Genomic DNA, 24,478 nt, shown 5'->3' on the forward strand with positions numbered 1-24,478 from the left:
CGCTCCTTGGTATTTACTCCAGAGTTGAAAACAGGTTTACACACAAACTTGCACACTGAAGCTGCTGATGCAGCTTTATTCATAATTGCCGAACGCAACCAAAATGCCCTTCAGTAGATGAATGGATAAATAAAGTATGGTACATCCACACAATGGAATATTAATCAGTAGTAAAAAAATAATAATAAACTACCAAGCCATGAAAAGACATGTAGGAAACTTAGATGCATATTACTCAGTAAAAAAAGCCAATCTGAAAAGGTTACAATGCAAGAAATTTTCACACATTGAGGTATGGGGAAGTCATTCTGGCATATACGTGATTTGGCTTGAATAGAATAGCCTGTTCTGTAGCCTATCAGACAAATTGTACGTCTGCTTTAACCATTAAGGAAAAGAGGGAGGGAGGGAGAGCACAGAGAATTTCAGGGCAGTGAAATTATTCTATATGATACTATCATGGTGCCTACACGTCATTAAGGATTTGTCAAAATCCATAGAATGTGCACCAGAAGTGAACTCTAATGTAAACTACGGACTTTGAGTGACAATGACGTGTCAAGGTAGGTTCATCTGACACAGGAGGTTGATACTGGGGAAGCCCGTGCATGTGTGGGGCAGGGTGTATATGGGAATTCTCCATACTTTCCACTCAATATTTTTTTTTTTTTTAATGCGGTACGTGGGCCTCTCACTGTTGTGGCCTCTCCCATTGCGGAGCACAGGCTCCAGACGCGCAGGCTCAGAGGCCATGGCTCACGGGCCCAGCCGCTCCGCGGCATGTGGGATCTTCCCGGACCGGGGCACGAACCCGTGTCCCCTGCATTGGCAGGTGGATTCTCAACCACTGTGCCACCAGGGAAGCCCTTTCCACTCAATTTTGCTGTGAAAGCAAAACTGCTCTTAAAAATGTCTATTTTTTAAACTATTAACTGATTTTTAAACAAATATATCAGACTTAATATATCTAAATGGAGTCACCCTTCAACGTAGTTACCTCAACAGGTCATGCTTTTATTCCATTGCTCAAAATATTTCCGAAACTCCTCTTTTAAAATTGTCTTCAATGTAGATTAATGACCACAGTCTTCCCCAGCCCACATTTACAAAAATAATATGTGGCCCTGTAGAAAACTGGGACAATGCATAAAGGCACAAGAAAAAAATTAGATGTTTTGGTCACATTGTTTCCATCTTCTTACAAAATAGGCTTCTCATGTGTTTTGATAACCTGTGCTTTTTCTTCTTAAAAATATCAATACTTTGTAAATATTTTTCCCAGATATTAGAAGTTTTTCTAAGACATGACTTTTAATGACTGTAGAGAATGCACCATAACTTAATCACCCCTCAGCTGTTGGAGAGTCCTCTTATTTGAAGTAGTGCCTCACTAAATTTAAGAACGCACTTTATTAGCAGTTTTCACTCTTTCTAAAATCCAAATTTGCCCTCAAGGACAGATCTGATAACATTTGGAGAGCTTTAAAACTGTATGACAGGGACTTCCCTGGTGGTCCAGTGGTTCAGACTCCACGCCCCCAATGCAGGGGGCCCGGGTTCGATCCCTGGTCAGGGAACTAGATCCCACATGCGTGCCATACCTAAGAGCCCACATGCCGCAAGGAAGATCCTGCGCTCAGCAACGAAGATCCCGCGTGCTGCAACTAAGACCCAGCGCAGCCAAATAAATAAATAAATAAATATTTAAAAAAAAAAAAAAAAAAAACTGTATGACAGGTCATTCTTAAAAACTGACCTTTGGTACATTTCTACCTCTGTCCTTGAAGAAACCCCTTTTGTCCGAGTGAGTTAAAAAAACCGGAAAGCAACTTACCAAGATGAGTTAAAGACTCAAGAAGGCAATTACAGTAATCTTCTTTGCTATGTTTTTATTATTATGAAATATATAATTCATATAGAAGAATGTATAAAACATCCATTCATTTTTAATAATAATAATAATAACAAGCATCACCCTGGTTAAGCTCCAGAGCACCTTCAGTGTCTTAGAAACTCCCTCGTGCTGTTCCTTTCGGACGTTTCCCCTCCTCCCACCAGAGGTAACTTCCATCCTGACTTTTATGCTCATCACTCCCTTTTTCTTTATAGTTTTTACCAACTATACATCCATTAAAAAAAACAGTGTTTAGTTTTTACATTTTTGAATGTTATATGAATGGAATACACATGTATTTCTTGTGACTATTTTTGTTTCACAGTATGTAATTTCCCCCAAAAAAATTCATATCAGGGCTTCCCTGGTGGTGCAGTGGTTGAGAGTCCGCCTGCCGATGCAGGGGACATGGGTTCGTGCCCCAGTCCGGGAAGATCCCACATGCCACGGAGCGGCTGGGCCCGTGAGCCATGGCCGCTGAGCCTGCGCGTCCGGAGCCTGTGCTCTGCAACGGGAGAGGCCACAACAGTGAGAGGCCCGCGTACCGCAAAAAAAAAAAAAAAAAAAATTCATATCAGAGTAAAAGCTTAGGCATGATCCAGCTATTCCATAATATCTTCACTTCAATTATCTGCTTCCACAGTTTTTTTAGTCTGGGGGCATAATTTTACAGTGTCTTAAAGGGTTGCTCTCTAAGGCTTCTCAAGTTAACTCTTCTCTTTCCGAGAAAACAGGAGTATAGTTAAGTATTTCTTCATGGCGCCCCAAGTACCTGGCATGGTGCCAAGTGCTAAGCAGAGACTGATATTTCTTGATAGGTCCACTAGAAAACTGTTTTTGTCAAACTACAGGTCATGAAATCAGTGGGCTACAAGCAGCATAGTTCAACACAACAGAATTATCACAGAATGCATAACAGGTAAGAAGGCTTAGTATTGCTTCGTGAAACTTTTGTTGCGTTTGCATGTGTGTGTCCACTGGATCCCAGTCTAAGACGTCTCACAGTTGGTCACAGTAAAAAAAAAAACTTGAAAGCCACTATACAAAACGACATCCTATTAAGATGTCCAACACTGGCAGTTTTCCCTCATCTTTCTGAAGATGCTGACACAACAACTCTTGGTGAAGACTGAAGCCTTTCTAATTTACCAAAATTAGCCTTGGTAGTCAGTCTCTATTTTTCTAAGTTGATTTGCCTCGCCTGTAGTGCCATCTAGTGTATGAGGAAGGGAAGTACTTCATGAAATTTAGGTAGTTCCAAATTACTACTTACATAATAAAAAAGGTGACAATCATCACAAAATTTAGTCCAAATCAAGTTTTCAAAATAAAACTGCATATTAAACAAGCAGTAAGGCTTCCCTGGTGGCGCAGTGGTTGAGAGTCCGCCTGCCAGTGCAGGGGACACGGGTTCGTGCCCCGGTCCGGGAGGATCCCACATGCCGCAGAGCGGCTGGGCCCGTGAGCCATGGCCGCTGAGCCTGAACATCGGGAGCCTGTGCTCGGCGGCGGGAGAGGCCACAACAGTGAGAGGCCCACGTACAGAAAAAAATAAATAAATAAAAAAATAAACAAGCAGTAATACGATTGATGGGATATGTTTCTAAATGTCCACATTCTCAAACTCACGCTTGGGGGTTAGACTCAGAACCGAGGTCTCTGGTTCCGGCCTGTGCCCTTCCCTGCATCAACTCCTCCCCTGCATTAACCCTTCCCATCAGTGTCCACTCCTGCCCCTGCACATTCACATCTGACCAGAGAGAAGCTGCTGTTCTAATCTGCCGAAAATTGTGCCAAATTTGCCCAAATTAAACAACCGTGGTTGCCAGTCTTAGCGGAGCTCACATAGCAACAAATGGTGTCTCTTACAATTCCTCAAACATAATCTCACAATTTTAGTGACCATTTCAAAGCAACTACTGGCTAGACCTCAGTTAGTTAGTCACCCTGCGGCACCAGGAGGAGTGCGTCTTGTAGGAGATTATGCCTTTAATTCCTGAAAAACACAGTCTTGCTGTACGTGAAGCCCATCCATCTCATCTGTACGCAAAGGTCTTTGAGAACAAAAGGATTTAAATTAAAGAGCCATGAAAGCCATGAATATCCCCAGAGGGACTGCACTCGACACTGACCAGGTCCATTTCCACCTGGTGTTTTGCAAACTGTGGGGTGCTCTGCCAGCCTCAGGTCAGTGTTTGGTGGGTACTTAACAGCTGTTAGTTGCTTTGTTCATATAGTTCAGAGACCCTCCATCCTTCACTCCGAAAGCACATGCCTCTTCCTAATCTAAACACGCACTAATGCAAATGGTCCCTTATGACTAAGATGCTGAGAAAAAACAGCCGGGAGTGTTTTGCTTGTGCTCCTCAGTACGACACACACTGCACTGGCTTTGGCTGACAGCCCTGAATTTCCTGAAGGTGGTCACCTGGGTAAAGCCCAGATCAGATTTATACAACTATCACCATGATAATTTAAAAACATATTCATTACCCCAAAAAGAAACTCTGCACCCCTTAACCGTCACCCCCTGTCCTTAAAAGCCATAGAATTGCACACTTTAAATGGGTGAGTTAGACTTCCCTGGAGATCCAGTGGTTAAGAAGCCGCCTTCCAATTCAGGGGACACGGGTTCCATCCGTGGTCAGGGAAATAAGATCCCACATGCCGCAGGGCAACTGAGCCCCTAGTGTGCCTCAGCTAGAGAGCCCGCACACCACAACTACAGAGAAGCCCGCACGCCACAACGAAGATCCTGCATGCCACAACGAAGATCCTGCATGCCACAATGAAGATCCAGCACAGCCAAGAAAAAAAATCTAAAAAAAGAATCATCTTAGAAAAATAAAAAATAAAAAAATAAATGGGTGAGTTGCATGGTATATGAATTATATCTCAATAAAACTGTTTTAAAATGCATAAAACAGGGAGAGTTAGGGAGAAAAAGGCTAAAACGAATGTAAATAATTTGAGCAATGTTTTGAGTAATATAAAATAAATGATATGACTGGAAATAAAAATGATTTCATGCAATATTTTGAAGTTATTCAAAATGGAAATGGGGGGGCTGCTTATCACCCACACTGCTGTGAGGGCCTCCTCACCACCCTGATGGCAGAGCCTGGTCATGTCTTGGGATGCGGCAATGATGCTTCTTTACTTGCTCTGATGACTTGGCTGTAACAAGCTTGCTGAGTCAATGTGGCTACAGGGTAGACGCCCCAGACAGAAAAGAAAACACAAAATCATCTAGGCAGATATTTCCTTTATGTTTTCTTTCTGGTTTTATCACAACTTGCAGTACACAGAAAAGTTGAAGAAACCATCTTAAGTAGTGTTAATATTTCCTCAGTTCATTTGGAAAAAAATAAACTTCTTTCAAAAAGGATCTCAAAATTTTTTAATGCAGAAATTAAAAAATTTTTATCCAGATAATATTCATAGTTGGCAAGGTGTGAAAGAATATGTACTCAGATACAGTTGGTGGAAATGTAAACTAGTACAACACTTTTATACAGCAAAAGGAAACATGCACATGCCCACTGACCCCGCAATTCCATACCTCACCATTTATGCTAGATCAATTATACTATATCATAGAAATACTTCACATGTGCAAAATAATAAATGTTCAAGGATGTCTAATACAGCATTATGTGTATTCCCCTCCAAAATTAGAAATACTCTAAAATGTCTATTAGTGGTTAACTAAATCATGATACAGGCTTACTATGTATCACTTTGCCCCAATAAAAAGAACGAAGTAGATCTGTATACACTGACGAGGAAAGATTTTGAAGACATTGTATTTTCTCTCTACCCACTTACTGTCCACTCCCAAATAGAAAGAAAGTGTGAATCAAAGGTAATGTTTAACTCTTTGACATAAATCACAGCAGGATCCTTTTTGACCCACCTCCTAGAGAAATGGAAATAAAATAAAAAATAAACAAATAGGACCTAATGAAACTTAAAAGCTTTTGCACAGCAAAGGAAACCATAAACAAGATGAAAAGACAACCCTCAGAATGGGAGATAATATTTGCAAATGAAGCAACTGACAAAGGATTAATCTCCAAAATATACAAGCAGCTCATGCAGCTCAATATCAGAAAAACAAACAACCCAATCCAAAAATGGGCGGAAGACCTAAATAGACATTTCTCCAAAGAAGACATACAGATTGGCAACAAACACATGAAAAGATTCTCAACATCACTAATCATTAGAGAAATGCAAACCTCACATGAGTCAGAATGGCCATCATCAAAAAATCTAGAAACAATAAATGCTGGAGAGGGTGTGGAGAAAAGGAAACCCTCCTGCTTTGTTGGTGGGAATGTAAATTGATACAGCCACTATGGGGAACAGTATGGAGGTTCCTTAAAAAACTAAAAATATGACCCAGCAATCCCACTACTGAGCATATACCCTGAGAAAACCATAATTCAAAAAGAGTCACGTACCACAATGTTCATTGCAGCACTAGTTACAATTGCCAGGACATGGAAGCAACCTAATGTCCATCAACAGATGAATGGATAAAGAAGATGTGGCACATATATACAATGGAATATTACTCAGTCATAAAAAGGAATGAAATTGAGTTATTTGTAATGAGGTGGATGGACCTAAAATCTGTCATACAGAGTGAAGTCAGAAAGAGAAAAACAAATACTGTATGCTAACGCACATACGTGGAATCTAAAAAAAAGGTACTGATGAACCTATTGGCAGGGCAGGAATACACAGACGTAGAGAACGGACTTGAGGACACAGGGGTGAAGGGGAAGCTGGGACGAAGTGAGAGAGTAACACTGACATATATACACTACCAAATGTAAAATAGATAGCTAGTGGGAAGCAGCCGCATAGCACAGGGAGATCAGCTCGCTGCTTTGTGACAACCTAGAAGGGTGGAATAGGGAGGGTGGGAGGGAGGTTCAAAAGGAAGGGGATATGGGGATATATGTATACTTATAGCTGATTCACTTTGTTGTACAACAGAAACTAACACAACATTGTAAAGCAATTATACTCCAATAAACCTATAAAAAAAAGGTAATGCTTAAATTTGACAAAGAAAAACTTCGATTAGTACAAAAAGTCTAAAAAGAAACGTCTTTCTCTTCACCCTATCCACCATTGTTAATTTCTCATGTAATCATTCTGAAAGGGGTTTATGAATATATCAACATATATATGCACAAATTCTTTTAAATTTGCAAAAAATTTTGTATATACTGTTGGGCATCTTACTTTTTCCCCCACTTAATAATATGCCTTGAACATCTTTCTATGTGAGCAGATGCAAATCTACCTAATTCTAAGACATGTGTAAGGTGAAAAATCACAGAAATACATACCCACACTCTTTCACTCATAGAAAAAGAAAGGAATAAAAATCTAGATGTGTAGTTACCTCTGGGTAGAGGAAAGGGATGGGGGCACAGCGGCTCAATTTTTTATCCATAGACTTCTGAATTGTTTAACTTAATACTTTGGCAAGTAAAGAGCAAAGAAACACGTTGGCTTGGGTTCAACTGTTCACAGATCAAAACACTTCCAGGCTAAGGAATTCCATCATCACCTTGGCAGATGAGCCACTGTGACATTTGGGTTCCCTCCCCTCTCCTCCATCAGTAGATATGGGGGTGGGGTGAGAAATGTCCTGACACTGATGCTGGCCTTGGGTGTTCCATTCACTAGGAGGGAAAGATCCAGACAAAGTCACCCAAAGGCAGCTCCTCCTCCACACTACACTTCCTACTCCCATGTCCCCCTGAATTTACCTCCCTCCCTCCATGTGCATATACACTGAGGGAGAGAAACATAGGAGTCTTATTGTCCACTATCCATAGGGAGAGCTTTGGCTTTCACAGCTGCCCTCACCAAACTTGAGCTGGAGGATTTGTCAGAATAATCTCCCTCAAATTCCTTTTAGAATCCCTGGAGAGTCACTTAAACAGTGAACACCACTGACCTAGTGAACTCATGGTACATCAGGATGAATAGGAAGGCAAAGCTCTAATTCTTGGGATGGACTTCCGGATCCTGAGTTGATCTGAGCAATGTTGATCATATTCTTGAAAGGCTATAAACAATCTATCAGAGGGACTTGCGCAAAGTTTTTATTATATTCCTGGAAAACGATAGCTGTCCCAACTCCAATCAAGAGTATTTCTACGGCTTTATGGCTGGAATAACAAAGTTTGGCAAACAGTCCTGATCTCTACAGCAGATGATGGGGACTGAAGGATACTCTGGTTCAGTGACTTAGAATTGTTTGATAATGAGGTTGCTTCAAAAATGGCTTTTTACCATGCAGACTGTGAAACAGCTTATAGTTGGGGTGCCCAGGCCTTAAAATAATAATGCTACTTCTTTAAGTTTGATGGAAATTCAGAACTTAAGGAGAGATAAGAAAACTCTATTCAAATACCTAGTGTTAAATATTTAAGGCGTGAGGTTACTTGAAACACAGAATACGGTCTTATAAATTTGTTAATTAAAAGTATAAAGTTTGCCAGATCTATAACACCTTTCTACTCATGCCATTCAAGTTATCATAGAAAATTGTCTTCTGAATTAAAAGACTAAGAATAGGCCACCACCAATGGTCAATTTAAACTGTAAAAGATGGTGTGCCCCTGAAATGGACACAATTAGATGCTCCATTAGTTTCTGTCTACCAAAGAAAGGAGGCCCAGAAGTGAGCATCTAACTGGGGTTAGATTTGTCTCTGCTTCAATAATCTGGCTGTTTTCTACTTCCTTCATTTCCTTTGTGGGCTACTGTGCAACAAAAGTGCCTACATTATCAGATTCAAAATTGAATCCTACGATACTGTAGCCTGAGGAAAAGAAACATTGAATATCATTCCTAGCTTTGGACCCGGAAGATATTTAGGAAATGTTACTGTATATACACCACAAACAGCATTAGTGCTTTTAATTTCTTTTTTATGGGTGCAGTGGAGATTAATTTGCATGAGCTCGTTTCAATTTCTGTAATAAGATCTAAATTTTGCATTAAGCTTTCCATCTCAAAAACAAACAGTTAAAAAGGACACACTTCTTCTTTCAAATGTTTTCATTATAGTTCTATTTTACAGTCCTTGCATCTAATATTCAATTAAAAGCTTGAATATATATACCCATAGGTTCTAATTTGTTTCCTGATTATCTCCTGTTTCTACCAAGAAACTTGCCAAGTTCCAAATGCTGCACAACTTGACAAAGCACTAGAACTACCAGAAGGGGCATCTACAGATCCAGGGAAGGTATTTATTGTACTTAATACAAAATCAGAACAGGTCAGCTACGCTCAGGAACAGTGTTCCATGAAGGGAGGCATTTGTTGTAAATCCTGAGATTGAACTGGTTATAGAATTGGGGATTTCAGGGAAGTATAAAGCCTACTGAAACACAGGGGACTTGCTGTGCCATGCCATTGTTATTAAACATGGAACTAGATTATGGACAGGCTACTTTCTAGTTGCATGATGGAGAGATCAGACTGCAATCACAGTAAGGTGACACCACAGTCTCACCAGGGATAGAACAGCAGGTGAAACCTTGAGGAAACAATCAGACAACTGTAGAAAGGGAGATGTTCTCCAAAACAATTGGCATGGTTTCTTGAACAGGTTAGTGTCATTAAAAATAAAATAGGAGGGCTTCCCTGGTGGCGCAGTGGTTGGGAGTCCGCCTGCCGATGCAGGAGACACGGGTTTGTGCCCCGGTCCGGGAAGATCCCACATGCCGCGGAGCGGCTAGGCCCGTGAGCCATGGCCGCTGAGCCTGCGCGTCCGGAGCCTGCACATCCAGAGCCTGTGCTCCGCAATGGGAGAGGCCACAACAGTGAGAGGCCCGCGTACAGCAAAAAATAAATAAATAATAAAATAAAATAGGAGAGAACGGCCAAGATGGTGGAGTAGGAAGACCCTGAGCTCACCTCCTCCCATGGGCACACCAAAATTACAACTATTTACAGAGCAACTAGTGATGAGAAAGACCAGAAGACTAGTAGGAAAGTTCTCCTACAACTAAAGACATAAAGAAGGAACCACGGGGCTTCCCTGGTGGCACAGTGGCTGAGAGTCCACCTGCCGATGCAGGGGACACGGGTTCGTGCCCCGGTCCGGGAAGATCCCACATGCCGCGGAGCGACTGGGCCCGTGAGCCATGGCCGCTGAGCCTGCGCGTCTGGAGCCTGTGCTCCGCAAAGGGAGAGGCCACAACAGTGAGAGGCCCACGTACCAAAAAAAAAAAAAAAAAAAAAAAAAAAAAGGAAGGAACCACAATGAGACAGGTAGGAAGGGCAGAGATGCTGTATAGTCAAGACCCATACCCGTGGGTGGGCAGCCCACAAATGGGAAGATAATTGCAGTTGCAGTGGTTCTCCACAAGGAGTGAGGGGTTCAAGTCCCACATCAGGCTCCTGAGCCTGGGGGTCCTGCACCAGGAAGATAAGCCCCTAGAATGTTTGGCTTTGAAGGCCAGCGGGGCTTACTTTCAGGAGAGCCAGAGGGCTGTGGGAAATAAAGACTTCGTCTGTAAAATGCGCACAAAATCTCACATGTGCTGGGACCTAGGGCTGAAGCAATAATTTGAAAGGAGCCTGAGTCAGATGCACCTGGTGATCTTGGAGAGCCTCCTAGAGAGGCGGGAGGAAACTGGAGCTCACCCTGGGGACACAGACACTGGTGGCAGCCATTTTTGGAAGCTTGTTCTACCACAAGGACACTGTTGCTGGTCAATGCCGTTCTGGAATCCTCCCTCTAGCTTATTAGTGCTGGGACTGGCCCCACCTACCAGCCTGGAAGCACCAGTACTGGGACATCTCAGGCCAAGTAGCTAGATGGGTGGGGATAAAACCTCACCCACCAGTAGGCTAGCTGCCTTAATACCCCCGAGCCCACAGCTGCCCCGGGACTCAGTCCTGTTCCCCAGAACCCTCACACCAGTGAACCTGCACTAGCCCCGGGACCTCATGGGCCTCAGCCTCACCCACGGCAGGCTGCCACTAGTCCTGGGAACCACTTGGCCCTGGGCCCATCCACCAGCAGGCCAACACTAGCCCCAGGATCCCCCCAACCCCAGGATCCAGCCCCACTCACCAGCAGGCCAACACCAGCTTTAGGACACCCCAGACCCCACAGACAGCTGTGTCAGGAACAGGTCCCACACCAGCAGGCCATCTAGTGGATCCGGGACACCTAGCCCCACAACCACCATCCTAGAACCTGGCTCCACCCATCAGCAGACCAGCACTAGCCCCAGAACACACCAGGGCCTTGTACCCAGCTGCCCTGTGACCCCGCCTCACGCACCAGTGACTAGCAGCTTCAGCACAAGACAGGGCCTGACAACAAACCAGTTTTTTTTAATACATATATATATTGCTATATATAAACCAGCCAGGCATACCAGACCACCCACAGTAGTCAGCCTGTCACAACAGAAGGACCCACACAGCCCACATAGGGGGCACCCCTAGAGCATATAGCTCTTGTGACCAGAGGGAAGTGCATTGCTGGGAAACACAGGACATCTACAAAAGTCCACTTCTCCAAGGTCAGGAAACATAATCAACCTACCAAATATATAGAAATAAAAACAGCAAATTAGGTAAAATCAGGTGACAGAAGAATATGTTTCAAATGAAGGAACATGATAAAACCCCAGAAGATGAACTAAGTGAAGTGGAGATAATCAATCGACCCAATAAAGAGTTCAAGGTAGTAACTGTAAAGATGCTCAAAGAACTCAGGAGAAGATTGGGTGAGCAGAGTGAGAAGGTGGAAGTTATTAATAAGGAGTTAGAAAACATAAAGAAGAACCAAAGATAAAGAATACAGTAACTGAAAATTTAAAATACACTAGAAGTAATCAGCAGTAGATTAGATGATACAGCGGAATGGATCAGTGAGCTGGAAAACAGAGTAGTAGAAATCACACAAGCTGCACAGAAAAAAGGAAAAAAATTTTAATGAGGATAGCTTAAGAGACCTCTAGGACAACATCAAGGTACTAACATTCACATTATAGGGTCCCAGAAGGAGAAGAGGAGAGAAAGTGGTAGAAAACTTATCTGAAGAAATAATAGTAGAAAACTTCCCTAACCTGTGAAAAGAAATGGACATCCAGGTCCAAGAATCACAGAGATTCCCAAACAGGATCAACCCAAAGAGAACCACACCAACACATAGTGTAATAAAAATAGCAAAAATTAAAGATAAAGTGAGAGATAAAAATAGCAAGAGAAAAGCAACAAGTTAAGTACAAGGAAACTCCCATAGGCTATCAGCTGACAACAAAAACTCTGCAGGCCAGAAGAGAGTGGTAATGTATTTAAAGAGATGAAATGGAAAAACCTACAACCAAGAATGCTTTATCTGGCAATGCTTTCATTCAGATTTGACAGAGTGATCAAAAGGTTTACAGACAAGCAAAAGCTAAAGGAGTTCAGCACTACCAAACCAGCTTTACAAGAAATGTTAAAAAGACTTCTTTAAGTGAAAAAGAAGAGACCACTACTGGAAATAGGAAAATTATGAAAGGAAAAATCTTATTGGTAAAGGCAAATATACTATAAAGGTAGTAAATCAACCACATGTAAAACTAGTAGGAAGGTTAAAAGACAAGCATACTAGACTCATCTATATCCATGTTAAGTATTTAAGGGATATAAAAAACAAAAAGATGGGAAATATGATGTCAAAAACAATAAACATGGGGGAGTAAAAATGTAGGATTGTTAAAATGTATTTGAACTTAAAAGATCAGCATCTTAAAATATATATTGGTATATATAAACCTCACGATAACCACAATCCAAAAATCCATAATAGATACACACACACAAAAAGAGAAAGGAATCCAACCATAACACTAAAGATAGTCATCAAATCACAAGGGAAGAGAGCAAAAGAAGACAGAAAGAAAAAGAACTACAATAACAACCCCAAAACAATTAATAAAATGGCAATAAGTACATATCTATCAATAGTTACTCTAAATGTAAATGGACTAAATGTTCCAATCAAAAGACATAGAGTGGCTGAATGCACACAATAACAAGACCCGTATATATGCTGCCTACAAGAGACTCACTTTAGATCTAAAGACACACATGGACTGAAAGTGAAAGGATGGAAAAGGGTATTCCATGCAGACTAAAATGAAAAGAAAGCCAGGGTAGCAATACTTATATCAGGTAAAAGACTTTAAAACAAAGACTGTAACAAGAAACAAAGAAGGACATTACATAATGATCAAGGGATCAATCCAAGAAGACAATTGTAAATATATATGCACCCCATATAAGAGCACCTAAATACATAAAGCAAATATTAACAGACAGAAAGGGGAAAACAGTATTACAGTATGACAGTATTACAATAATAGTAAGGTAATTTAACAACCCCCACTTACATCAATGGATAGATCATCCAGACAGAAAATCAATAAGGAAACACTGGCCTTAAAAGACACATTAGGCCAAATGGATCATATCCATATACATGAAACATTCCATCCAAAAGCAGCAGAATACACATTCTTTTCAAGTGCACATGGAACATTCTACGAGATAGATCACATGCTAGGCCACAAAACAAGTCTCAGTAAATTTAAGAAAACTGAAATCATAACAAGCATCTTTTCCAATAACAACACTATGAGACTAGAAATCAAATACAAGAAAAAAATGCAAAAACACAAACATGTGGAGGCTAAACAATATGCTACTACACAACCAATGGATCATTGAAGAAATCAAAGACAAAATTTTAAAAACCTGGAGAAAATTAAAACAAAAAAACACTATCCAAAATCTATGGGACAAAGCAAAAGCAATTCTAACAGGGAAGTTTATAGCAATACAAGTTTACCTCAGGAGACAAGAAAAATCTCAAACAACCTAACCTTACACCTAAAGGAACTAGAGAAAGAAAAAACCCACAAAATTAATAAAAGGAAAGAAATCATAAAGATCAGAGCAGAAATGAAATAAAGACTAAAAAAAGAAATAGAAAAGATGAATGAAACCAAGAGCTGGTTGTTTGAAAAGATAAACAAACTTGATAAACCTTTAGCCAGACTCATCAAGAAAAAAATAGAGGGCTTCCCTGGTGGCTCAGTGGTTGAGAGTCTGCCTGCCGATGCAGGGGACATGGGTTCGTGCCCCAGTCCGGGAAGGTCCCACATGCCACGGAGCGGCTAGGCCCGTGAGCCATGGCCGCTGGGCCTGAGCGTCCGGAGCCTGTGCTCTGCAATGGGAGAGGCCACAACAGTGAGAGGCCCACGTACCGCAAAAAAGAAAAAAATAGAGAGGGCCCAAATCAACAGAGTCAGAAATGAAATAGAAGTTGTAACCAACACCACAGAAATACAAAGGATACTAAGAGGTAACTACAATTATATGCCAATAAAATGAACAACCTAGAAGAAATGGACAAATTCCTAGAAATGTACAATCTCTCAAGACTGAATCAGGAAGAAATAGAAAATATGAACAAACCAATTGCCAGTAATGAAATTGAAACAGTAATAATAATAATAATAAAAAACTCCCGACAAACAAAAGTCCAGGACCAGATGGCCTCACAGGTGATTTCTACCAAGCATTTAGAGAAGAGCTAAAACCTATCCTCCTCAAACTATTCCAAAAAACTGCAGAGGAAGGAACACTTCCAAACACATTCTTCCAAACATGAGGCCAGCATCACCCTGATGCCAAAAGCAGACAAAGACATCACAAAAAACCCAGAAAATTACAGGCCAATATCACTGATGAACACAGATGTAAAAATCCTCAACAAAATATTAGGCAAAACAACTTCAGAAAATAAGAACAAAGCTGGAGGTATCACACTCCCTGATTTCAAACTTTACTACAAAGCTACAGTCATCAAAACAGTATAGTACTGGCACAAAAACAGACACATGGATCAATGGAACAGAATAGACAGCCCAGAAATGAACCAAAACTTATATGGGCAGTTAATCTACAGCAAAGGAGGCTAGAATATACAATGGGGAAAAGACAGCCTCTTTAATAAATGGTGTTGGGAAAATGGACAGTTACACACAAAAGTATCAAACCAGAATACTCTCTCACACTATGCACAAAAATAAACTTGATGCATTAAAGACTTAAATGTAAGACCTGAGACCATAAAACTTCTAGAAGAAAATATAGGCAGTATGCTCTTTGACATTGATCTTTGTAATACTTTTTTGAATATGTCTCCTCAGGCAAGGGAAACAAAAGCAAAAATTAACAAATGGGGCTACATCAAAGTAAAAGGCTTTGCACAGCGAAGGAAACCATCAACAAAATGAAAAGCCACATTCTGAATGGGAGAATATAATTGCAAAAAATATATCCAATACGGGGTTAATATCCAAAGTATACAAAGATCTCATACAACTCAACATCAAAAAACAAACAACCGGATTAAAAAACAGGCAGAGGATCTGAATAGACAGTTTTCCAAAGAAGACATACAGATAGCCAACAGGCAGATGAAAAGATTTTCAACATCACTAATCATCAGGGTAATGCAAATCAAAACCACAATGAGATACCACCTCATACCTGTCACAATGGCTATTATCAAAAAGACAACAAATAACAACAACAACAAAAAAAGACAACAAATAACAAGTGTTGGTGAGAATGTGCAGAAAAGGGAATCCTCTTGCACTGTTGATGGGAATGTAAATTGGTGCAGCCACTATGAAAAACAGTATGCAGATTCCTCAAAAAATTAAAAATAGAACTACCATATGATCCAGCAATTCCACTCCTGGGTACTTATCCAAAGAAAATAAAAACACTAATTAGAAAAGATCTATGTACCCCTATGTTCATTGCAGCATTATTTACAATAGCCAAGATACGGAAGCAACCTAATTGCCCAACAATAGGTGAATGGATAAAGAAGATGTGGCATATATATACAATTAAATATTACTCAGCCATAAAAAAAGAATGAAATATTGCCATTTACAATGACATGGATGGACCTAGAGGGTATTATGCTGAGTGAAATAAATCCAACTGAGAAGGACAAATACTATATGGTTTCACATATATGTGGAATCTAAAAAACAAAACAAATGAACAAACATAACAAAACAGAAAAAGAGTTATAGATACAGAGAACAAACAGGTGATTGCCAGAGGGGAGCGGGAAGGAGGAAAGAAATAGGTGAGGGAGATTAAGAGGAACAAACTTCTGGCTGCAAAATAAATGAGTCACGGGTAGGAAATGCACAGTGTGGGGAATATAGTCAATAATTATATAATATCTTTGTATGATGACAGCTCAAAACTGACTTACTGTGTTGATCATTTTGAAATTATATAAATCGAATATATATCAAGTCATTATGTCATATAACAGAACTAACATAGTACGGTAAGTGAATTAAACTTCAAAACAAACAAACAAACTCATAGAAAAAGAGATCAGATTTGTGGTTACCAGAGGCAGTAGGTGGAGGAAGGAGGAATTGGATGAAGGTGGTCAAAAGGTACAAGCTTCAGTTATAAGATAAATAAGTACCAGGGATATAATGTACAACATGATAAATATAATTAATACTGCTGTATTTATATATGAAAGTAGTTAAGAGAGCAAATCCCAAGAGTTCTTATCACAAGGAAAATTTTTTTTATATTTCCTTAATTTTGTATCTATATGAGATGCTAGATGTTCACTAAACTTGTGATAATCATTTCATGATGTATCAAGTCAAATCATTGTGCTGTATACCTTAAATTTATACAGTGCTGTATGTCAATTATATCTCAATAAAACTGGAAGATAAAATAAATAGAAATAGAGAAGGTAGGGGATGGGAGAAGCTGTGCAAATTCAAAGAGACATAGGGGATACAACCAGATACAATGCATGATCCTGTTTTGCACTCTGGTTAGAGAACTAGTTGGTTAAAGAACAATATTTACAATACAATTTCATTTTGATAAAATATGCGGGTGTGTGCATGTATATGTATATACACACATAGCAAAGGACCTGGAAAGATATATGGATACACACCAAGGTTCACTGTTGGGTAATAATACCTTACTGTATCTGGGTTGTGGGAATGTGGTGGTTTTACTTATTTATTCTGTTTGTTACCTATTATTTCTTTAAGCTTGACTTATTATTACATAAGTAATCATTAGAACTGCCAATTTATACTACTGAGAATATTAAAAACAAAATAAAAATAACTGTCAGGAATTCTTAGATCTAATAAATTCTTTCAGTTTACTCACCCGTACAATGGGGATAATATAACTCTTCTTTGGTTGTGTAGAGGCTGGAATCAGTCGATGGCAAGCGCACAGCGCTAGGGTTGTCGTCACTGTTGATTGATTCCTGCTGCTCTCGGGACCCAAGTGGGACGGGGCGGCCCAGGGTCTCCCGACTGGTGGTGATGTAATTTGGGCACAGCTCTCAGCCCCCTCAGGAAGGGGGCGCTGGGGCTTCCTTGCGTCCCGGACGCGCGCTGGTGGCCGTTCCCGTGGGGGCTCCGCGCCCCGAGCGCCAGAGGCGGGGCCGCGCCGTGTGCACCCGGGGGAGCTCGGGGCAGGGCAGGGCCGGGCGGCGGCGTCCGGGCACCAGGTTGCGGAGGAGGCCGTGAAGAGACCAGAAGCGCCACTGGCCTCGACCGTTCCGGCGGCCGTTCTCACGGAGAGCGGGGTCGGCCTGACGGCCAGTCGAGGGCACAAACGCCAGAGCGTCGGAAGCCTGGCCGGGACCTGGCGGCGCTGTGGAGGAGGCTGGTTCCAGTGGACGGAAACCCCGAGCCTGCCGAGAGGGACCTGGGGAAGAGCGATTCCCAACAGCCCCCAGAGGACGCTCCTTCGGAGAAGGAGGCGATGGAGGGGCACGGCCACGCACACCGCGCAGCCCTTAGAGACGGATCGCCCGGCCGCGAGCACAGACCAGAGCTGCACAGACACCCCTCAGAGCTCGTGAGGCCCTGCCACGGGTCCCACGGCCGGGAGAGGGGCGAGGACAGAAGGCGGTGCCGCGGGGGTTCCCCGGTTTATTCTTCGGGGCGGGGATCATCTGGTTACAGCTGGTCTCCTCCTCAGTCTAGCCGTCCTTGTCTGATGTACGGGGACTGTCACAGACGCCTGGCGGAGGCCCGTGTTGCACAGCAGAGGCCTGGAGAAGGCCCCTCAGATGCCCCTCAGGCCAGACTGGACCGCCGCCTGGGTGCACCCCAGGGGAGAGGGGCTGGGAGTCTAAGCAGGGGACACCAGCCTCCCCACAGGGACAAACGCCTGATCTGCACCAAGGGACATGAGAAGTCCTCTGCTTTGACCAGACGAAAATCAGGCCTGGCCTTCTCCAGAGGAAAGGCCGTGGTCTCTCCCCCGGAACGACGCAAACGAGAATCCGCCCTCTAGTGGTGTCGAGAAAGAGAAGGAAAGAGAGGGCCGCGGCATCCAGGTTTTACCTCCCTTTCAGACGAGCTTCAGACCTTAAAAAGCGAAAGCACGAAGACTCCGAGAAAACCAAACCGGACAAAAACAAGCAGAGTCTCGACCGCTTGGACATAGCAGAGGGGATAAGAGGCCTGTTACCCAAGGTGAAAGAGAAGGTTTCCAATAACCAAAAGATTCAAGAAGGGAAAGTAAGACCTCCTCATTTGGATGGAAAGCCTGAGGGCTCCCTCCCTAAAGGTGAGGAGGTGGATGTGGATAATGAATTCAAGCCGCCCACCACGTCTTTTGAGTCATACCTCAACCACAACCAGCCTAGGGAGAAAAAGAAAAAGTTTATGAAAACTTCAGCCACTGCTCTTGAAGAAGAAGGACCTAAAAAATATGATTCAAGTGAAACCTTGGACTTGGTTCAGGAACTACCTAAGGTGAATGAAAACAGATCAGAGAAGCTGCAGCCCTCTGGAAACATCTGGGCCAAGCTGGAAAAAGTCCCCACTGATGCACCAGTGTGGCCGGACCTCCCATTACCCAGGGTCCAGGCCAATGACCATCCACTTCTTGCCTCTGGATTGATGTCCTCCTTACGACCAAAGCAAAAAGCACTGTCTTCACCCCAGGAAGAGGAAGAAGTTGGATTTACTGGACGCAGAATGAATTCTAAGATGCAAGTGTTTTCTGGCTCCAAGTGTGCCTATCTTGCCAAAATGATGACCTTGCGCCAGCAGTGCATCTGGGTACTTAAAACAACATCAATTCAATCTTTAAAGTAAGAGGAGTCCCATATTCGGTTCTTGAACCCATCTTGGAGAGTTGTGCACCTGATCAGCTGTATCACATAGAGAAATACAATCATGCATTAGTCCAAGAAACAGACAAATTATGGAAAACTCACTCTCATCAAAACTTTAGGAAAGAAAGGCCAAAAGAGCACGAGACATGGCAAGAGATGTACATGCGGCTTCAGGATGCCCGAGAGCAGCGGCTTCAAGCACTGACAGTGAATATCCAATCTGCACAAGCCAATAAGCCCAAAGGCCGACAAGCAAAGATGATCCTTCTCAACTCTCTGGCCAGGCCACCTTCTGACGTTCGAAGGAGGCAGGAGAAGTTTGAAATAGGAGAAGCAGCTGCCCCTGAAAAAGTCAAGATCAAGCCAGCCCTGTACCCCACAGGAACCATCCATACTCCCTCCAGCAGAAACAGCCTTAACCTCACCCATGAGAAGCCAGCTGGAGCCTGCTCAAGCACCACCAGTACCCACTTGCCGCGGGTAGTCTGCGGCAGGAAACCTGCAAAGAAAATCACCCCCATGATGGCCAAGACAATTAAAGATTTCAAGAACAGGTTCTCCCGACGGTAAATTGAGGCCTTGCCTTGGAGCTGGAATTCCAGAGGAGGAATACAAGGGCAGTGGGTGTTAGGGAATGGGACTTCCAAAGGAGACCAGAATGTTTTGCTTTGTGGAAACTTTTGGACTCTGACTCCTGTAGTTTTCAAGTGCTGCACCTGTGAGCTGCCATAGCCACTGCCTCCTGCCTGGAGAACACTTCAGAATTCTGAAGATGAGATGCCTCAGTGCCACTGATGATTTTAAGATTCATTATACTTTTGTTGTTAGCTAGCCTCTTTGTAAACAATATGACATATTCTTAACAAATATTATCCCCAGATTGTGTTTATATAAATAAACAAAAGTACTTAACGTGAGATTTTTTTTTTTTTACTCTCTGAGTAGATGAGGTCTTCTTGGACACAAACCCAGAAGCAATTAATTAAAAAGACTGATATGTTTGACCACATAAAAATTTAGAAATATATAAAACAACAAGTTCGAAAGATAAACAACAAACTGGGAAAGATATTTATAACTCAGTTAACATTCAGAAGGCAAATTTCCTTTATATATAATAAGGGCCCACAAATTAATGAGAAAAAAAAGACCAATAATTTACTATAAAAGTGGGCAAACATAGGAAAAGATGGTTCACACAAAAGAAAACACAAATGACTCTTAAATATATGACAAGATGCTCAATCTTACTAAAATGCAAATAAACATAATATGAGGGAGATGGTGGTGGTGGGATGAATTGGGAGATTGGGATTGACATATATACACTAATATGTATAAAATAGATAACTAACAAGAACCTGCTGTATAAAAAAATTAAATTCAAAAAAAAAGAAAAAAAAACCCATAACATGATACAAATTTTCACCTACCAGTTAAGTAGAATTCAAAAGATTAACAGCCTGCTGTGTTACAGCAGATGATCATACATTACTAGTAGGTGATAAATTAATACAACTTCTATTGAAGTTAATAGGCAAATGTTAAATATATATTCTTTGGTACTACAATATCCCTTTTAGGATGAGAAACTAAATATATAAATGACTAATGGCCAGAACCACATAAGCTCAGGAAGCCAAACCACAACCTCTGCAGCAACCATCCCAGAAAACCAAATCACAGACTCTCCAGCAATCAGTCCAGGAAACTAAATCACAACCTCCTTAGCAACTGGCCCAGAGTGGTGAAGATTTGGTCAACTGCCGGCCTCCCTATTTTGCCCTCAGCCTCCAAGTCAGGACCAACCAGAGAAAGCCAAATATGATCTCCAAATCAATCACATAAGATGCCCCACTTCTAGTTAGGCCCAACTCCGGATTTCCCAAGTCAGCAACCTCCAATCAGAAAATACTAAAGCCTTCCCTTAGTTTTTCACTATAAAGCTATCCCACTCCCCTGCCTGCCAAATGCAAGTGATGGTAGCTGACTCCCTTGCTATAGCAAGCTCTCAATAAATAGCCTCTGTTTGTTCAGCTTGGGTGGTTTTTATTTATTTCCACAAGAATTGTATTCTACAGATGCACATATATCAAACATACACATATACAAACTCTGATATAGCAATTTCACTTATAGGATTTTATTCTCCAGACACACCTGCGTGTGTTTATGTGTGTGTGTACTCAATTAATACAAAGACATGACCATGGCACTTGAATCGAACTTTTCTCCAGGACATTTGCCTGCCTCTAAGAGGCTAAGATGCTAAGTAGTGTGTTTGACAACCTCAAAGTGCTACAGATGCAAAAGTTCTAATCCAAGACCCACCAAGATAGGGGACCCTGGTAAAACCAATGAATACTCAGTTCTTATTCAGTCCAAGGAAAAAGGACAAAGGATAAGTTAGGCTGCCTAAGCTCTGTATGGCCCAGAAAAATCTCAGTCCCTGAATTTGGATTGAGATATTCCTAGATTACTAGCTCCTCTCCCCAGGCACAAGGCAGAAACAAGCCTAAATTACCTCTACAGGAAGATATCATCATCCTTCATCTCAAGTTATTTCTAAAAACAAACCATCAACTACACTGCCATATACAGTCTAAGAAAAGAACAACATAAATGAAAAACATTAGGAATAACAGACAACTGAAACAGATTCACATGGGCCTCAAGATACTGGAACTCTCAGACACAGACTTGAGAAAAACTATTTCAACCAATATCATTTACAATAGTATATAAAAATCAGATAGGAACAAATCTAACAAAAGATGTTTCAGATTTCTTTTGTGGGCTGAATTGTGTCCTCTCCTCCCCAAATTTATACATTGAAGCCCTAACCCTGAATAATTAAGAATGTGACTGTATTTGGAGATAGAGCCTTTAGGGGGTGATTAAGTTAAAATGATGTCATTAGGGTGGTCCCTAATCCAATCTGACTGGTGTCCTTAGAAGAAGAGGAAATTTGGACACACAAAGTGACACCAGGAATGTTCTCCAATGTAGGAAAGATCATATTGAGGTCACAGCAAGAAGGTGGCCATTTGCAAGCCAAGGAGAAAGGCCTCAGGATAAACCAAACCTGCCAACATCTTGATCTTGAACTTCTAGCCTTCAGAACTGTGAGAAAATAAATTTTTGTTGTTTAAGCCACCCAGTCTGTGACATTTTGTTATGGCAGCCCTAGCAAACTAATATAGCCTCTATGCTGAAAATGGCAAAATAGGGATAAGAGGTACTAAAGAAGATACAATGTTTATGAATTGGGAAAATGAATTTTGTTAAGATGTTAATTCTCCTGAAAATTGATCTATAGATTGAATGAAATCTCATGAAAAGCTCAGCAGACTTTTTTTTTTTTTTTTTTTTTTTTGCGGTACGCGGGCCTCTCACTGTTGCGGCCCCTCCCGTTGCGGAGCACAGGCTCCGGACCCGCAGGCTCAGTGTCCATGGCTCACGGGCCCAGCCGCTCTGCGGCATGTGGGACCTTCCCGGACCGGTGCACGAACCCGTGTCCCCTCCATCGGCAGGCGGACTCTCAACCACTGCGCCACCAGGGAAGCCCCCAGACTTTTTTATATAAATTGAAAATCTGATTCTAAAATTTATGTGGAAATTTAGAATAACCAAGACAGCATTGAAAAAGAGTTAAGTCAGAGGATTTACACTACCAGCTTTCAAGGCTTAATACTAAGCTACAATAATTAAGATATTTTGATATTGGCACGGAGATAGATAAATCTATCAATGGAACAGAACAGAGAGTTCAGAAATAGACCCACAAATATATGGTAATGTGATTTTTTACAAAGTTGACACTGTAATTCAAAAAAAAAATTTTAAAGGTACTGGAGCAACTGGATAACCAAATAAGAAAAAAACAAAGCTTAACCCCTATCTCACATAAAACGCACAAATTAATTGAAGATAACAATCCTAAATTTTTATGTACATAATAACATGGTATCAAAATAAATAAAGCAAAAATTGACAAAATCAAAACGAGAAATAGGCAAAAAAATACAATCACAGTGAGAGATATTTATATGTCTGCCTCAATAATTAACAGAAGAAGAAAAAAATCTGTAAGATATAAAAGATTTGAACGCAATTAAGAAACTTAACCATTCACTGAGCCATAAAACAATTCTTGACAAATGTTAGAGGACTGAAATCATGTAGATTGCTATGTAGAATATTGTTATGTAAACACAATGCAGTTAATCTAGAAAACAATGTCCAAAAGGTATCAATAGACCTCCCATATGCAAATAATACACTTCTAAATACTTACGGGTCAGAGAAAAATCATAATAGATGTTAGAAAATATGTGAAATTGAATGAAAAGGAAAACATTAAAATGCTACATATTAAAACATGTGGAAGCAGGCAAAGTAGTGATTGGAGGGAAATTTAAATCTTTAAATGCATCTCTTAAAAGAGAAAAAAGGTATATCTCTCCATCTATTTGCATCATCTTTAATTTCTTTCATCAGTGTCTTGTAATTTTCTGCATACAGGTCTTAGGTAGGTTTATTCCTAGATATTTTATTATTTTTGTTGGGTGGAACAGAATAGAGAAAAAAGAATGAAAAGAAATGAGAAAACAGCCTAAGAGAACTCTGGGACAACATTAAATGCAACAACATTCACATTATAGGGGTTCCAGATGGAGAAGAAAGAGAGACAGGACTGGAGAAAATATTTGAAGTGATTATAGTCGAATACTTCCCTAACATGGAAAAGGAAACAGCCACCCAAGTCCAGGAAGCGCAGAGAGTCCCAGGCAGGATAAACCCAAGGAGAAACGTGCCAAGACACATACTAATCAAATTGACAGAAACTAAAGACAAATTATTAAAAGCAACAAGGGGAAAATGACAAATAACATACAAGGGATCTCCCATAAGGTTAAGAGCTGATTTCTCAGCAGAAACTCTACAAGCCAGAAGGGAGTGGCAGGATATATTGAAAGTGATGAAAGGGAAGAACCTACAACCAAGATTACTCTACCCGGCAAGGATCTCATTCAGATTTGACGGAGAAATCAAAAGCTTTACAGACAAGGGAAAGCTAATAGAATTCAGCACCACCAAACCAGCTCTACAACAAATGCTAAAGGAACTTCTCTAAGTAGGAAACACAAAAGAAGAAAAGGACCCTCAAAAACAAACCCAAAACAATTAAGAAAATGGTCATAGGAACATACATATTGATAATTACCTTAAACGTGATTGGATTAGATGCTCCAACCAAAAGACACAGGCTCACTGAACGGATACAGAAACAAGACCCATATATACGCTGT

At 41.2% G+C, this 24,478-nt stretch overlaps 2 protein-coding genes across 2 annotated transcripts in view; one reads left to right on the forward strand and one right to left on the reverse strand.

Moving 5' to 3' along the window:
- KATNAL2 (katanin catalytic subunit A1 like 2) overlaps positions 1-24,478 on the reverse strand; it is a 91,731-nt gene that overhangs the window by 58,156 nt on the left and 9,097 nt on the right. The gene's annotated exons all lie outside the window — the stretch shown is intronic.
- Positions 551-19,736, forward strand: LOC116739005 (elongin-A-like). The gene is given in 6 exon segments (XM_032603044.1): positions 551-563; positions 17,389-17,667; positions 17,670-18,279; positions 18,281-18,401; positions 18,403-19,114; positions 19,117-19,736. Coding segments are annotated over 6 exon segments (2,355 nt in total).

The sequence above is a fragment of the Phocoena sinus genome, chromosome 14, assembly GCF_008692025.1.
Source record: "Phocoena sinus isolate mPhoSin1 chromosome 14, mPhoSin1.pri, whole genome shotgun sequence".
NCBI classification, from domain to species: domain Eukaryota; kingdom Metazoa; phylum Chordata; class Mammalia; order Artiodactyla; family Phocoenidae; genus Phocoena; species Phocoena sinus.